This window comes from Dermochelys coriacea, chromosome 1 (assembly GCF_009764565.3).
Source record: "Dermochelys coriacea isolate rDerCor1 chromosome 1, rDerCor1.pri.v4, whole genome shotgun sequence".
NCBI classification, from domain to species: domain Eukaryota; kingdom Metazoa; phylum Chordata; order Testudines; family Dermochelyidae; genus Dermochelys; species Dermochelys coriacea.
In genome coordinates this window covers 329723979-329741896 of record NC_050068.2, presented here as the reverse complement: position 1 = coordinate 329741896, position 17918 = coordinate 329723979, and the positions used below count along the sequence as shown (strand labels likewise).

The 17918-nt window shown below is 40.5% G+C and overlaps 1 protein-coding gene across 5 annotated transcripts in view; it reads right to left on the bottom strand.

Moving 5' to 3' along the window:
• RSBN1L (round spermatid basic protein 1 like) overlaps nucleotides 1–17918 on the bottom strand; it is a 110258-nt gene that overhangs the window by 81806 nt on the left and 10534 nt on the right. For 4 of the 5 annotated variants that reach the window (XM_038402940.1, XM_043497607.1, XM_038402950.1 and 1 more), the window contains exon 2: nucleotides 5609–5725. The exons of the other annotated variant lie outside the window; for it this stretch is intronic. In XM_038402940.1, the coding sequence (XP_038258868.1) occupies nucleotides 5609–5725 (117 nt within the window). The remainder of the gene's footprint in view (nucleotides 1–5608; nucleotides 5726–17918) is intronic. 5 annotated transcript variants of the gene reach the window in all.

Genomic DNA, 17918 nt, shown 5'->3' with positions numbered 1-17918 from the left:
TAAATGGATAATTTTAATCCCTACTGAGGCAGGTTGGATTCATCTGATGATTTACCTGTGAAAGACTTTGTAGCTCAAGCAATGCCCTGAGGAATCCAGTCCCCCTGCTCTAAAAGGGACTGATCCCATTAACCACAAATACAAACACTAAAAATGCAACAAATATTTACACATCTAAGTTTATGTCTAAATATGATGGCTTTATCTTTCAAAATCATTTAAAAGAAGTTTAATTTCAAGGTTGTCAAAACAATTTAGAAAGTAAAATTATTTAACTCCCCCTACCCCCCCCCATGGGTCATAAGCAGGCTTTGAACCCACAGTCTTCAGATCACCATTAGAAATCTCTTCTACTTCATCAGAAATAACTGGATGAAAACAGGCTTTTACCTCTATATGGAACCCTTAGAAGGAGACAAATGTAATCCAATGGCAAGTGAATCAATTATTTGTGAGACTGCATGAGACGTTGAAAAATAAGATTTGAGACTCCTGCTCTTGGCACTGGGAACAAAGTGGGCTCTAGTGATTACAGACAGCATAGCCAAACTTAATTTAGCACATTCCTTCTGAAAAAGGCAACATGGCTGAGTCTATCATATTAGAAACTGGAATTCCATAACTAGTTCTACTAGAAATCTCATCTAACTTCTCATTTCCTTTAGAGATAAAATGGATGTACAATAAGTGAGGGTATTGAGACAGAAGAGTTGTGAAATGCACATAAATATTAACAGCTATCATTGGAAGAGCTAGGATTAGGTCTCATGGCCTGAAGCTCACTGTACTTTTCCCTAGGCTACAGAGTATTCAATGCAAGTCTCTCTTAGGGAAAACGTTAAGACACACAGGCAAAACAGACCCGACAAATGCTAAGGTCTCAACTATACCATTCAATACAAAATTACCTTCAATGCATTCTATACAAAACTCTGTTTAAAGAAAAAAGTTTTATAGGCATGTACAATTACATTTTAAGTATTTAAATTATATAACTAAAAGAATGTTAAATTTTGGTGGACAGATTGTTTTGCGTACAGCCTTCCTCATTACTCAGGTTTTAAAAGTATACTTCAGAATAAATGTTTTACCTCTCTCATTCATTGTGCAACGTCCAACTTACATACTTCATGAAGAAAAACTAAAAATAATAGTACACATAATGGAATTAAAAATCTATTGTATATGCATAATGAGGCTGAGTTAAGGATGCACATCACCCCTAATTTTGGCATTCAATAACCCTAGAATATTTAACTTTGCAACCCAAATAGTCTCGTACAAGCGTTTGTACAGAATTTGTTACTTTTAAAGAAAAAAAAAAAAAGTAGAAGGCTATATACTACCAGAAAACCAAAATTAAATCACTTGGTGCACGCTCAGAGCTGCTGAATTTATTAAGACAAATGTTTCTCCAACAGCATACAGATTCCCACTTCATGTAGAACATTACTTGAAGAAAAGGGGACTGTATAATCCTTTTCTTCAGAGTGTATGCATTTAAATGCAAAGAAAAGACACGGCCTCCAGTCCCGAACAATGGAGAGTAGGAACTATGCTCTCCAAAACAACTATATTTGACTTCCTTTTCTTTGAGTAGCATGATTCTGAAGAACTCACAAAATATCCCTTTCACATCTAGTTCTTTTGGGAGAACAACACTGTCCTCCCAGGTTTCTCCATCGCTTTTTCAATTAGGTGTACTACCACCTAAATAAGTAGGCGAACAGAAATAGCAACAAAAATTCCATGGGCTAAATCAGGGATCGACAACCTTTGTCCAAAGATTTGTATCATTCGTGTGAATGAAGTTATGAGATTTTGCAGTACAGTTATTATTGAAATAGGTTGTAAATTTGCAAGCGACAAACAAAGAAAGCAAACTACTCCCAGGAGGGTGTTAAATGACTAATCAATCAGCAGGGGAGTTGGAATCAAGGGACTTACATTTGAATGACAGTTGCACAAGACCACACCAAGGGAATTGCTCAACTCTGTAACTCAAAGCCCACCAGGACAAGTCTGGGCTAGCATTTTTCAGGCACATGGACTGAGAATAGAACATAGGCAAAAGTATGATGCCACTGTCTCCCTTTCTCCTCCCCCACCTACGCTCGAAGCAACAAGAACGCTGGAAAGACAAAAAAAGACTTCAACTGAAGAGACTGGTTCCAGGCTTGAGAGAAAAGCTGCAATATCCAGTGGGGTGAGAAAACTGCTTGATCTAAATACTGCCTAGTCCAATAAGGTTTCAGATTTAGACTCCGCTTACTTTTATTTTCTTTGGTAACTATCTCTGACCTTTTATGCCTACCACTTCTAATCAGTTAAAAAAAAAATCTTTTTACAATTAAATGTTTTATATTTTCTGTAAAAATATATTCTGGTTGAAGTGCTTGAGAAATCTCAGCTCAGTTTACAAAGGCTTGTGTACGTTTTCTCCACAATGAGGGAGGGACAGACTAGGTAATAAACTTACACTGGTCAAGCTTTGGACAAAGGCAAGACAGTACAACTCTGAGGTACAAGGCGGTGGAGAACTGGCTGGTGCCTTTCTCTGTGTGATTTGTGAATGACTCTGGAAGCATTCATGAAGTCTAGCTGGGTGTGAGGCTCCAGGTGCTGTTGTGCTGAGTAATAACAGTGCCTGGAAAAGTTTGCTGCTTGTCGGTTGCAAAGCATTATGATAGACAGCCCAGACTGGAGAGTTAAGGGGGCACAGGGGTAACCCAGTTCCAGGTTGGTACCCCGGGGACTTAAATTCCCTGTAAGCTGCGTGGATGTGCAGCAACCTATTTAGCACAGTGCAGGCACTCAGGGAACCCACCAGGTGTTGCTGTGGGGAGAGAGAGCTGGGGGGAGGGGGGAGTGGCAGCACGCAGGGGGAGTCCTCTCTCCACCCCATAGCCCTGGAGCACAATCTTGCACCTCAAATCCCTCATCCCTGGCCCCACCCCAGAGCCTGTACCCACAGCCGGAGCCCTCATACCCCAACCTTCTGCCCCAGCTCTGAGCCCCCTCCCACACCGTGAACCCCTCAGCCCCATCTCCATCACATGAATTCTGTTATGCAGAACAAAATTATAACAAAATTCACTCTGCACATGGGTGGGAACAATTAGAGGGAAGACTGCCAGGAACCCCGTCACCAGTGCTGATCCAACTGTGCATGTGCCATCCCCTCAGAGTAACTGAGCATGCTCCAGCCCACTGCTGTGGAGGCTCAGAAGCAGTTTCCCTTGACTTGCTGCTCCAGGGTGTGACCGGGCACTGGGATTTCCTCAGGAAGCCTGTCTCACCTGTGATCTCAAAAACCACACTGCTAGAACCCAGTGCAGAGGAGGAAAGCCATCTGATTAAAATGCAGAAGGGAAGACAAAAGTTGGACAAGATCAGTATGGCAGGAAAGGAGTCTGGGGAGACTTGGGGAGGAGAGAAACTGGGAGTCAATGGGAATGGGGAGGAACACAGACTAGACGACGAGTTGGGGGAGGACAGGATGGGCTAGAAAAGGTGACAACCTGGGGGCAGAACTGGGACTAGATGTGCAAGAAATCTGATGAGTGAAAACTAGGACTGGATAGGCCAGGAGAATGTTACTGGGACAAGTAGCCAGGAAAAGAGAAAGGACTGACACAGGTGAGGGGGAATGGGACAAAAGAATCTGCCCACTAAAGAACACTCCCCCTTACAGACCCTGGAATGGAACCCATGGTTCCTGAGTCTCACCACTCTTCTACTGTCAGTAAGTATCTGTGAAACCCAGTCAAAGTATCTCATTCCTCTTTGGTGCTGGTTCACAGAAGAGGAGAACCTACAATAACTATCTGTTACTCAGTTAGCTGAAGTAGCAGATGTCCATGCAGTGAATTTAAAGATTCCAACTCTACCACTGAACATGTGTCAATATGGTTTTCAGTTTGCCTTTTTTAATTCACACACAAAACAAGACTAGGGCACTAAGGTTACAAAGTCTAAGTTAAATGATCAAAATTTGAGAAATGCTAGAATTAAGGTAGCCAGTGCAACTCTAGATCCCTTGTGTGTATTCATCATGATACATCTTTTAATGACCTGATCACATATTTCCAGAGGGCCCCAGCTTAATTTGGTACACAGGATGGACCTGCTCTGGGGATGAATCAGGACTATGCAGTAAAGAACATTGTTGTCTGTAGAACCCCTGCCTCATCTGTTGTAGAAGTTGGAAGGTGTGTAGTGAATGAAGCAGGAGAGAACATTCAGACCATGCTTTCTCTTCACATAACCTTGGAGAATTGGATTCTATCCCTCCCTGTGCCACAGAGTTCCTATGTGATGCTAGGTAAGTCACTACACTGAACTTTTCACAGGTGGTCACCAGTTGTAGATTCCTTAATTTTTGGGTGCTTGATTCGAGACCCTTGGGTCTGATCTGCAGTACTGCTAAGCACCCAGCTGAATTCAGTGGGAGTTGTGCTTTGAATATACGAATTTCTGTATAATGCTAAATAACCTGGGGGGGAAAAAAAAAAAACAAAAAACCATCACATTCTAGGTGTCTCAGATTAGGCCTCTCAGATTAGGCACATACAATTAGTGGATACTTTTGATCTGAATATCTCTGTCTCTCAACACCCCATCTGCAAAATGTGGATAATGCCCCTCACCTTTCAGGAATTCTGTGCAGATAAATTAATGCTCATAAGGAGTAGATACTATTATGATGAGTGCCATAGAAAAAACGATGAGGAAATTAATAATTCTGCCTTCAGAGCAGGTTTGAATAGTGTGCAGTAAAGGAGGCCTGGGGGGCCACACTGAACAAAGAGAAAACAAAATATTGAATAGCTGCTCATTAATTGAATACTGTCCATCCGGTGCACTGACTGGGGCAGGGGTCCAGTAGGAAAAAAATGGAATCACATAATTATAACACTATTATAACGCACAGACACATTGCATATTGTCTAAACGTCTAACAAACTTGCATTATTTCAGAGTGAAGTGAATTCCCAATAACTTGAGAATGGGCTTCTCTCTCCTCTTTACAGGCTAACTAATAATCCTATAGCAATGACCCCAAAAACTGTATCATAATGCATAGGTATAAGGTGGCCAAATTAAGATTGCAGAGAATCTTAATTCTGGCATTTCCTAATTTGAGTTCTTGACTTTGCAGCCTAATAATGTTAGTTTCAGTAATATTTAGATACAAAAATCATAACAAAAGATGCTGCTATCTTAAATTATGCATTTTCATAGATTCATAGATACTAAGGTCAGAAGGGACCATTCTGATCATCTAGTCCGACCTCCTGCACAGCGCAAGCCACAGAATCTCACCCACCCACTCCTATGAAAAACCTCACCCATGTAGTACTAGTATGATGTATGGGACATTTAAACTATGGTAACAGGGAGAACACACTTTTTTCCTATGTAATAGCACATATGACAAAAGCAGATTTTCAGTTTGTAAAATTTATACTGCCTCATTACAACCAACTGGAAAATGGGCTTTTAATTAAAATATGAAGCGTCACTAAAATTCAGCATTCACTGGAAATATACAATTATTTTAGATATTTAACACATTACAGATGAATACTGTTTCGCTTGAACATACCTTTCTGCAATAATGTGACCTCTCCATTCTCTTTCTTGATCTCATTCATTATTTTATGTTTCTTCTTTTCTTTCTGCTTCTCTCTGTCCCTCTCTTTAATTTTGTCTTTGATTTGATCTGAAAGGAAAACATTTCAAGACTGAGCAGGAACAGAAGAGTTTTACATGAAATTGTCACATGTATGCTTCATACTACACAAACAAAGGCTCTAATCAGTTTGGGGAGGGAGTGGGAAAGGAAAAGATATTTAAATACACAGGACTTGGACAATCAAACATTTACAAGTATCTCATATCTGAGGTACAATACTGAAAGTTTGTCTAACTATGCTGAACTTCCATTTTCTGGTTCTGTTGAACCAACTGTACACAAACTTATATAATCTAGTACTGTATCAGTGATTAAAACAGTTTATGCATATTCATCACAAGTCAGTACTTCTGGCTTTGTTTATATTTCATCTGCAAGTAGATTTGATTTCTTGACGTTCAAAGTTTCATTAAATATTTTGTCTATTTCTTATCCTCCAAAGAAATCCGAAAGAAAAAAAATTGGAATTTGCATTTTCCTACAGGTATGTCCACAACAGCAACTCTGCACCAAACAACAACTTCTTAATATCCTAAACCTGAACACTCCATATTGCAAATGAAACTTTAAAAGGATACTTGAAAGGTTTGAGTTGTTTTTACATTTGTCACTACTGCTGACCCGTTTGAAACTAACACTCCAGCTAAATCTGGAGATGCAATGTCTTTTAAATGGAATGCCCTGGTTGCAGTGCAGCATAAACAGCAATTAGATGTTAGACTCAGAAGGAAATGGAAGAGAAATATCAGGCCTCTTCTTTTGCAATATTGTATTGGCACAACAAGAAGTCTTTTTAAATGTTAAGCATCCCAAGCATTAGGACTTCCACCACTTTGCAATCTTTAGTTCTAGAGAAATTCTGCAACACTGCACATGTGCAGAATTCGTGTTTGGTGCAGAATTCTGCCCCCCTCCCCACCTCTAGCAGAAAATATATTCTGCCCAAATGCAGCTGTTCCAATTTTTCCCACCAGAGTCTGCTGTTGCATCGGAACAGCCAGCAGCATGAACATAGCTGGCGGTTCTGATACCACAGCAGACTCTGGTGGGTAAAAAGTGGAATTGCAGCACCTCTGGGGCAGAATATATTTTCTGTGGGGGAAAAAAGAAATTTCTGTGCTTGTGCACAGAATTCCCACAGGAGGAGAAGTTCATCATAGCACCCTGCCTGCAGAGCTGGGTTAAGACAGAGTGGGGCACACAGAGCTGTTGGTGGGGGCACAGACTGGGGCATGGGCTCAGGAACTAGTGGAGTGTCAGCATTGAGCCAGGGGTTGAATGAGAGTAGGGATGCAAGGCCTCATGGGGATGGGGGGGCCCGCAGAGACCCCTGGGGATGAGAGGTTCGGGGACAGAGGCAGATGTGCCTGACTGAATGGGAGAGGCTTGGGGTCAGCCAGGTTCTGCATGGGAGAAGCTCCCCAACTCCCTAACAATACCACCCCTCCCCCCAAAAAACCGGTTCCATACTTCCCAAACCCACATGCAACAACTCTCCAAGTTCACTCCAGGCTCCTTCCCTGTCTCTCAGCTCCTCTGCTACCCCTGACTCCCCCAAGCCTTTGCACTGTTTCTGATGAGTGCAGGAACCACAGTTCAATACTGTAATTTAAATGAATACAAAGTTCTGTATTAATATGCCTAGTAAGGAATCTATTTGTCCAAAAAAAAACCAAAAACAAAAAACAAACCAAAGATTCTGGTAAATTTTTGCTTGTATTGTTAGAGACATGCTTGCTGACAGGTATTTTGAAATAAAGTAACAAAATAATTGAAACTGGCATAATTGTATTGTGTTATTTTGACAAATAAAATATGTAAAATCTTAAAATATCGTGCGCAGAATTTTTTGGTGCAGAATTTCCCCAGGAGTAAGTCTTTGTGGGTTCATAATTATTGATACCATACCAGGCTTTTTAACCCCCTCAGAGGTCAGAGCTGAACCTGGTGTCACTACACTTAAGGAACCATGCATTTCAAAGCCAGAAGATTTAGCCACTAATGCTGCCTCAGCAGCATAGCAAGGAGGCAATTCTAATAGTCTTTTCTGGTCCTGAGGGCGAGGATGATGCACACAGAGCAAGGAAAAAAGTTAATTACTTCCCATTAATATTCTTGAGTGTTCTGCACCAAAAAATTTTAAAAAAATTCTGCAGCAAAAATATTTTAAAATTCTGCAAATTTTATTTGTGAAATATACGTGGAAGCTCCAGCATAGCATTGGAGAGCTTAGGCCACTGGTTGCACAAAGGTGGGAGATCACTGTGCAGCTCCCCCCGGGACACGGACTCAGCGGTGAGGCTGAACCAAACCCTTACACAAGGACAAGTGCAAGGACTTGGCCTGCCCCAGAAACACCCCAGGGCCCTGCCCCTCTGTGACAGGTGCATCAGGTGCGGGCAGGCAGGCTCAGCAAGGCAGGACTGAAGTGGGGAGGGGATTAGTGTGGGGGGATCCAGGTGCGGGGGGATCTGGATGCACAGAGGCTTGTTGGGGAGGGGTTCTGGGTGCAATGGAAATGGGACTCCGAGGGGGTCCAGGCGATGGTTAGGGTTCAGCAGGGGTGCGTGGAAGATGCAGGGGAGGGTCCAGATGCAGCTTGTTGGGGCTCAGTGGGGTGGGGATCTGGGTGGCTTGTTGCAGAGTGGTCCAGGTGCAGGGGGAGTGGAGCTCATCAGAGAAGGGATTCTGAGTGTGGGGCTCGGCGGGAGGGTCTGGATGCACAGGGGTTGGGCAGATGGGGGAGCAGCTCCCTGTACAGGGATCCCTCCCCTTGCAGCTGAGGAATGCAGGAAACGGAGTTTGCAGAGCTTCCTTCAGCTAGGGGAGAAATCTGGGGATGGGTCTAACCCGGCCCTGGATGCCATGCAAGGGAAGAGGAAGTCCTGTCCTCCCCAGTCCAGCTGAGCCTGGCACAGGATAGAAGCTACCAGCCAGGTCTTCCCCAGTCCTGCCTCCTACCCAACAGTGTTTTACCTCTCTGCTGGCTGCCCTGGGCCCCCAAAATATACTGCTGGGCAGGACTGCATGACTACTCTTGTGGCTTGCAAGTCTTGCCGTCAGCAAGTCATTTTTCTCCAGGAAAGCAAAGATCTACGGGAAACAAATTCTGTGCATGCACACTGCTGCAGAATTCACACAGAAGTACATTAAGCAGAGCAAACAATGCTGGGCAAGAGGTGCACCTCTGGAACCCTAGTTTCTTTGTCTTTGGTTCCAACATACCAGAACAAAGGAACTGCATCAGATCCTGAGCCAAAAAAAGAAAACACCTAATGCCTAATTAAAGAAGTCAGTAGCACTGGAAAAGATCTAGTCCAATAAATCCAATTCCAAGGACCTGGCAAGGTTCCTGACCCACCTGCTATCACAGTTGTAAGGAAATGATGTAATCTGTGTGCCATATCCCTTTTACAGATGCACCCTTCAAACATTAAGAGCCAAAAAGGTAGGGGCAGGAGACACGAAAGCGCCAGTCCAAGCTTTCTGGCACATCAAGAATGGGTATGTGAAGAGGCCCCTTGAAGAAGTACCACATTTTAAAGTGGACTCATCTGGAAACTAGTTTTGGAGATATTTTAGGTTGCATTCCATATTCAACATATGGAATTCACAGGAAATTCAAAGGAATTTTGAGGAAGATGCCAAAATTGAGATATGGCCCACAGTTCACAATATTGTTAATTTAAGTTGATTTAAAACTTTTAGAGAAACCAACTCAAGCACTACAGTACTTAGGTAGAAAATTTATCAAAACATGAATAACGCCCTTACCTAGATAAGAGCCAATACACAGCAAATTATGTTTAAAAAAATAATAGTGCCATTAAATTTAAGATTAGTTTTAGCTCCCTTATTTTTTAAACCCTTTTGAAAAACAGAGCACTAGAAAACTGCAGAAATTATAGATTTCAGAGTAGCAGCCGTGTTAGTCTGTATTCGCAAAAAGAAGAGGAGTACTTGTGGCACCTTAGAGACTAACAAATTTATTAGAGCATAAGCTTTCGTGAGCTACAGCTCACTTCATCGGATGCATCCGATGAAGTGAGCTGTAGCTCACGAAAGCTTATGCTCTAATAAATTTGTTAGTCTCTAAGGTGCCACAAGTACTCCTCTTCTTTTTGCAGAAATTATGTGGTTCCACTTAGAAAAATAAAAATGGTTTTTGCTAATTCTTCCAAATTATAAATAAGACAATTATAAGAATCTTCTAGGATATATTTCACCCACATGTTCATAGGGTAATCTAAAAATATATTGGCATAAGTGGACCAAATTCTGGCTGAAAAACCAAGGCCAACAGCAGGAACCCAAGACAGATATTAGCCAACTTTATTCTGCTTCACCTAGAAACCTGTGGAGAGACTGTTCTAGAAATCTTAAAGTAGCCACAGATGGGCATTCAACCCTGAAGCTCAGAGGCTTGACCTTTATGTTACACAGAAACTGCGTTCCACAACACATACGATTCATACTTTGAAAATGTATATGAAGTGAGGGTGGACGGGGCTAACAGCAGTCTGTATATAGATGGGTTTTATAGATGCAGACAATTATGTTAGGACCCTTTTGGTGCAGCTACATCTAATGTCATGACCTCTAATAGCAAAATAAACTCCTTTCAATCATCATTTATTAAGTACCACAGAAGTACACTATATACAGCATAGTTTAGCAGCATAGAGATGACAGTCTGAAAGGATTTAAAAATGTAAAACTAGGACACAAATAAAAACCTATATCCAATCTTGTTTTAAGCAGTTTCTTGAAGGTGGAGACTGGGGGGGGGTTGGTATGTTAGTGAAGTAATATTAAGCAAGATATTTATTTGGGGGGGGGGGGGGGAGGGAAGGTGGTTTTGGTTTTTTTTTTTAAAGACATGCACCATACATTAAGGCTCAGAATACATATATTAAGTCTAACACAACATAATTACATCTCGCAAAGGACAAAGACCATTGTCCACAAAACCACCAAATCACCAAATTTTCTCCCTACTTGAGAAAAACAGCACTTGGACTATCCTGAATGTCAGTAAGCTTGTGATTCATTAAATCTGAAGAGGGAGCAATCTCCAGAGCCAAAAACCCAACACCAGAAGTGTCCTGCCCCCACAACTCCCTCATGGCATTAAACACCTGAAGTTTTAGTTCAAGCACCTGGGCTGACCTCAGCTGATCACAAGGAGAAAGTTTCAGATAGCCAACAACCTAACCAGGGTGGATAAAAATCAGATTTTTTTTTTTTTTGATGAAATACTTTCTGCAGGAGGGAGGGGGGGGGAACAACCTATCTAAAATCTTAGTTTTAATTAAGATACATTATAGCTCAAAGATAGCTCATCATGGAATAGGGATTATAAATTCTAATTCCACAGTATGAAACAATATATTCATGTAAAGTTTAAAAAAAGTTCCGTACATGAGCTCCAATAGTTCATGGATTAGGGACCCAATCTTATGGGGTTCCAGGGACTTGTGGATAGATTTAGTTTAATTTTTCTATCTACCCAATGGGACTCGGTATCTTCTAGACTGAGCACTATCAGAGATGCTTAGTTTTGCAGTTCTCAAACTGTGGATTAGTGTCTCCAGAGATAACATGCTTGTTAACAGCAATCATAATAAATAATAATATTATTTATTATTATTATTATACAGAGATGAAAAACAGACCTCAACCCTATTGTCCCACTGCAAATTTGTGTACACAGAGTCAATCCCTTACCTCTCTCAAAAAGTTTCAAAAAGTTCAATGAATAGAAGATTGTTGGGGGTGGAATAGATCTGGACAAAGATGTCTGGAGATAAAATGTGAGAAGGGAGGGACAGGCAGTAGAAACAAAAATGAAACTGTTAGAGCAGCATATTCCAGAAGCCTTGAGGTCTTTCTGAGTGTAGCCTTCATTGATTTGAGATCTACTGTACCATCCTCTCACTAGAAGGGGAAACCTATAATGGTAGCAAGGTGTAAAAGAGACCCAGTTTGGGAATATTTTTATGAAGTTCCTCTACCTGTGGGTAAGACAGGCATGCGTGCAAAATGCAAACAGTGAAACAAAGAAATGCAAGGCCTGGTTGCCCAAAATAATGGCATCATGAGAAGCGTTCCTTCTCAGGAGGAAGCTGCATTGAAGATGATGATAGGAACATGTCTGAACATGCAGGATCTTTGGGTTGGTAAACTTTTATTTCATACTTCTTTCTTAAGGACTGCCTGTCTTCCTTCTGGACCATTCTTGAATTCTCATGTTTGAGCAAAAAAACATAGTTGTTATTCTATGGTACTATCATTTTAGATGCAGTTGTGATAAAAAAATAGATGAAATAGGCAGATCTTCCTTTTACAGTTTCATCTTTAAAGTAGTACCCCATTTCAGTGAATGCAATGGAGTAATACTAAATGAGCAGTTTGGTAATAAACAAAAAACTGCATTGACTTATTTTGTTTAGGCGAATCCATCCTCAAAATACAGGATTCTGAAGACTATCCACCTTCAAGATCACCATCGTTTTCTATAGTTTCAGAGTTATCTGCCAATGATAGCGTTTCAGTCACATCATGTATGTCACATTGCTACAGGTGATATACTGTGGCTAAAAGAAAAAAAAATCTTCCATCATCCAGAAACCACCATAGATAAATTTGTAATAAAGAACTAGCAGATTAAAAAAAAGAGGTAATAGATTAAAAAATTGGAGAGTTTGTTTATGCAACAAATTCTCCTTTCCGTATAATTAAGAACCCACACTTCATTAATGTGGTTCGGTCATTAAGACCAGGATACAGTCCACCCAACAGTACAGGTGTCACAAGCAAATTGCTGGATAAAGTGTATGAAAGAGAAATTGAGCAGTGTGCAAAAGGTCTAGAGGGTGAAATTATTAACCTGAGTCTTGATGGGTGGAGCAATGTCCACAATGATCCTGTTGTATTTACTTGTGTGACAACAGAAGGAAATGTCTTCCTTACAGAAACAATTGATACATCAGAAAATGCACACAGAGCAGAATACTTACAAGTAGCAGCAGTAAAAGCTATAACAAAGTGTGAAAAAAAATTAAAATGTCTAGTACGCAGGTTGGTCAGACAATGCTGCAAATGTATCCAAGATGAGAAGAAATTTAGAAGCAAGTCCCAAGCTAACAACATACAGTTGTAGTGCTCATTTGATGCACCTCCTAGCCAAAGACTTCAGTGTTCCAGAAATAAAAGTTAAATGTTGTTGACATTGCAAAATACTTCCGTAACAACCACTTTGCAGCAGCTGCTCTGAAAAAAAGTGGGAGGAACCAAGCTAACCCTCCCACAAGACATGCGATGGAACTCAGTAGTGGACTGTTTTGAGCACTGTATCAAGAACTGGCCTAATCAGATGACAGTTTATGAACAAAATTGTGAAAAAATAGATGGCACTGTCACAGCCCAAGTTCTCAACACTGGGCTTAAGAGAAATGTTGAACACGTGCCGAGTACCCTGAAGCCTACTTCTGTAACTTGAACAAAACTTTTGTACTCGAACAAAACGCAGAGAAATAGCTGTTTATTTGCTGCCACACTTGAAATTTGGAAGGAACTGAGTGAGATCTTAAAAAGAAAAATATGCAATGACAGAGTTAAATTACAAGCATTAAAAAATGAATGGGACGAGCACTGTCTCCAGCTCATTTCCTTGCGCATATTCTCAATACTCAGTACTAGGGTCAAACCTTAACTGCTGAAGCAGGGGAGTTGGCTGTGACATGGGCATCCAGCAATCATCCCTCCATAATGCCAACTATAATAAACTTCAGAACTAAAGGGTGAACCATTCAAGAAATATGTTTGCTGAGGATGTTTTAAAGAAAGTCACACCAGTGAACTGGTGGAAGTCACTTAAGCATTTGGATTCATAGACTGTTGAAGTGATAATCTCACTTTTAACAGCAGTAGCTTCTTCTGCTGGTGTAGAAAGAATATTTTCTTCCTTTGAACTAATTCATTCTAAATTGAGAAATAGTTTGGGACCTGAAAACGCAGGAAAGCTTTTCTCTTTTCCAGATTATGAACAAACAGGAAAATGAAGGTGAAGATCACCAAGTTAGCTGCAGAAGCCAGTATTTTAAGTTTCTCACGTTGACCTGGCTGACAGTCAATTTAATTTTTGTTTAAAAAAAGATATTTCACTTAACTATTTTAGTTAACAATTTTAACAAAAACAAACCTGATTTTAAAAAATTTGAATGTTTAAATTCAAAAATGCATACACTTGTTTTGTTAAGCTATTGTATGTTTACTGTTGAAGAAAAAAATGCAAAATGCATAAGGTTGTTGTTATAGTTAAATAAAACAATTTAAATATGTCTCTCTGGTGATGTTCACCTCATAATACAACATGGCAAGAAAATTCTCCAAATAGTAATGATTAACCTGTTGAATTGGAGACTGTTCACATTCCAGTGACTTCATAAGTATCTGCTTCAATTACCTTTGGTAAATGAAGTAACCAAACAATTATTCATTTTCTGATATAGCTGTAAAAGCTAATCTGAAAAGTTTTCAAAATAAATCACTTTAAAAATGTATAGTATGCATCTTCTAAAAATGAAACCTACATCTGAGTTGCGAAGAATATGTATTAAGGTTATAATAGTCAATAAGAATGCACTTATGTAGCTATCCATGATTAAAGTCTTCCTGACTAGTGATTTAAATCAATTTGATTTAAATCAAATCCATCCTGAACCTAACCATACTTAAAAGACCATCACAGTGAATTACACCTGAAAGATGGCGCAGTTGCTGAAAACCTAGTATGTTTATTGACTACCATCACCTAGCAAGCAGGAAATATCATCTGCTGCTTTCAAGTAGTCTTTAACTATAGCCCCATATAGAGCATACTGTCAAACCAAGGTGACAGACCGATTACTGTGGCATGGTCTACATTTCTAAGAAATATGTTGTAGATGCCTAACCAGGCAGAGAGAAAAAACTGAGCACCCTCACAGTAAGGACTGATGAAGAAAAGATAGAGGTCATCCCCATATCGGTAGACCCATCAATCAAAATAGTCTTGCAGTCTTTCACAGTGGCCTCGTATACATGAGGATCAGGAAAGATGAAGCCTCATGGAACCGTACAATAGGCACTTGAGAGCCAGTAAGTAATAGGCCCAAGCCTCTGAGAGCAATGAAAATCATATGACCCACACTGGATGAGTCCACAAGCAAATCCACAGAATCTGAAGTCAACAGTATCAAAGGCAGCTGACAAATATTAATAAAAATTAAACATGGCTACCTGACTAGCATCCTTTGCTAGAATGAAGTCAACCACCGAGACAAGAGCAATCTCAATGCTGTGCCTAATCCAAAACACAAAATGAAAAGAATCAAGGATATCCAAGGATTCCAAATGGCATGAGGTACAATTTTCTCAAGTCTCTCCTTCTCAAAAAAAAAAAAGTGGATTAGAAGCATCGCAATAGTTGGTGACATTGTCAAGCAATATATTGAATAAGGGCTGATCACAATGTAAAGTACATTTCTACTCTGAAAAGAAACCTCCAAAAAAAAGAGAGCAGTCTGTCTGGGTGGAAGCCAGTACTGCTTCATAAGATTGTCCCTTGAGTAGCCAATCATTGAGATACAGGAAGACTAAAATCTCCTCTTGATGAGGGTAAGCAGCTACTATCACTAGAACCTTTGAGAATACTCAGTATTGAAAATGATCCTGGCCCATGGTAAATCTAACTTGTTTCCGGGGGGCTGGGGAGGGGAAGAGCACGCGGATAATTGGAGCCCTGTAAGTTGAGGGTGAAAACCAATCTCCTCTAGAGAAGGAATTATAGCTTCCAGAGTCACTACCTTGAACTTCTGAGACTTTACGAATTTATTAGTCTTAGATCTAAGATGAGTCGTCTACCATCCTTTGCAGCAAGAAAATACTTTAATAAAACTCCTTCCCTCTCTGAAGGGATGGGACTGGCTCTATTGCTCCTAAGCAAAGGACAGCTTGCCCTTTTTGACTTAGTATTGTCTCATGAGAGGGACCCTGAAGAGGGAAGAAACAGAGGGACATAAAGTGGATGGTGTAGCCCGATGTTATCCGCCTCTGTGACTTGTCTGTTGTAATTTGCCACTAAGCCTGTTGGAAACGGGAAAGGCACTCTCCAAGGGCAAGGAGGTGGATGAATGGTTACAGCATGTCAGTTAGAGGTGCATGAAGAATCAAACCCCCAAAAAAACTACCAAACTTGTTTCAATGATGATTGGGCAAGTTGCTCTCTCTCTAGAATGTGCGTCTTTTTCCAGCGGGTTCAGTGGCTATGAAATCCAGAGAACTAGGCAAGGCACGACCTCTGGGCAATTTGACACCTACTATATCTCTTTTTGTTCGTAGGAAAGTATACACCCAGAGACCTTAACATTGCCCTGGAGTCAGTGCATGCAGGAACTTATCCATGGTTCATGAGTAAGGCTGTGAGTCTGTCAGAGAGGTCACGGATTCCGTGACTTTGTGACTTCTGCAGCGGCTGGTGCTGGCTCAGGGCCAGCCACTGGGCCAGCAGTAGCAGTTTGGGTGTGTGGGAGGGGGCTCATGGCTAGGGGCAGGGGTTGGAGGGTGCCTATTTTTAAGAAGGGGGGGAAGTGATCTGGGAAACAACAAGTCTATTAGTTTAAAATCAGTTTATGCAAGGTCTTAGAACAAATTTTGAAAGAGAAAGTAGTTAAGAACAGAGGTAAAAAGGTAATTGGGATAAAATACAACATGCTCTTACAAAAATTAGATCGTGCCAGACCAACCTGATCTTTCTTTGAGAAGGTATCATTTAAAAAAAAAAAACAGCTAACGGAAATGCAGTGGATCTAATCTACCTGGATTTCAGTAAGGCATCTGATACAGTTCCACATGGGAAATTAGTTAAATTGGAGAAGATGGGGAAATTATTCCTGGATAGAGATTACTACCCCCTACCCCAATTTACTCCTTTTAAAGAGGTTTGATTTGACTTCCACCTTGGATGTAGTAACCTCTACTTCCATACACTCATTTCCATCAGTCACCCTGCCACTACTCCTAAACTCATTACCCTTATTAAAAACTGAGGCTAAGTATTTGTTTAGCTTGTTGGCCATGCCTAGATTATCTTTAATCTCCACCCCATCCTCAGTGTTTAGTAGTCAGACTTCTTTTCTTGTTTTCTTTTTATTTATATGGCTATAGAATCTTTTACTGTGGATTATAAATTTCTTTCAAGGTCCAACTTCAGAAGTTAAAAAGAAAAAAAAGAAATTGCACAAGGAGAACATGTGAATCTACCCATCTATTTTAGGTACCTATATGGCCCCAATCCCCTCAATCTTCGGAGTGCCATATAATCCTTAAAATATTTATCCTCTCAATACCCCTGTGGGGTAGAGATGGGAAACTGAGGCAGAGACCAAGTCATTTGTCCAGTTTCAGACAGGAAGTCTGAGGCAGAGCAAGGAATTGAACCTGGGTGTTACAGTGCAGACTAGCACTTTAATTACTGGACCAATTGTTCCTCGAGGGTTGGGGGGGGGGGCACTAATAGGGACTATTTTTGCACATTTCAAAAAAAGTTATGTGGCATATACAAGATGCACGAACACCATGGCTAGAGACATTTGGGAGGAGCTGCATAATAGACTTGCATGTTCACCACTTTTGAAGAATACAGAAGTTTCAAATTCATGTTGATACAGGCTTTACTATATTTAACATTCGCTTTTATATAATAATATCTAAACACTACACCTACCACTGAAATGCAATCAACTCAGACAAGAAATGACTGTTTAAAAGCATACTCTGTTAGATCAACACAAAGAATCCCATTACAAGGAAATCTTCCTTCCCATCCCCACCCCAAGATACAAACCAAGCAATATCTACTGAATTAACTCAGAATGAATTGAGAAATGCAGAATCGCTCTCCAAATCATTTTATTTCAATGGGTGGGGAGAGGGAAGGGAAGAGATGGGATGGGTGTGGGCTTTGTTTTGTTTGTTTAGTTTTTTTAAGATAGGGAATGGGTAACTCATTTATACCATAAACAGCCTTTAGATTTTACTAAATACTGGAAAATGTGGTAATTATCTACTAACCAGATATCTTGCTGGTATCAAGAATTTTCTAATTTTGTCTCCCAGCAATATAAAATCTGAGGGAAGGACAATCCTGTTCAGAATTACGTAATTTAGCCCAAGGTCT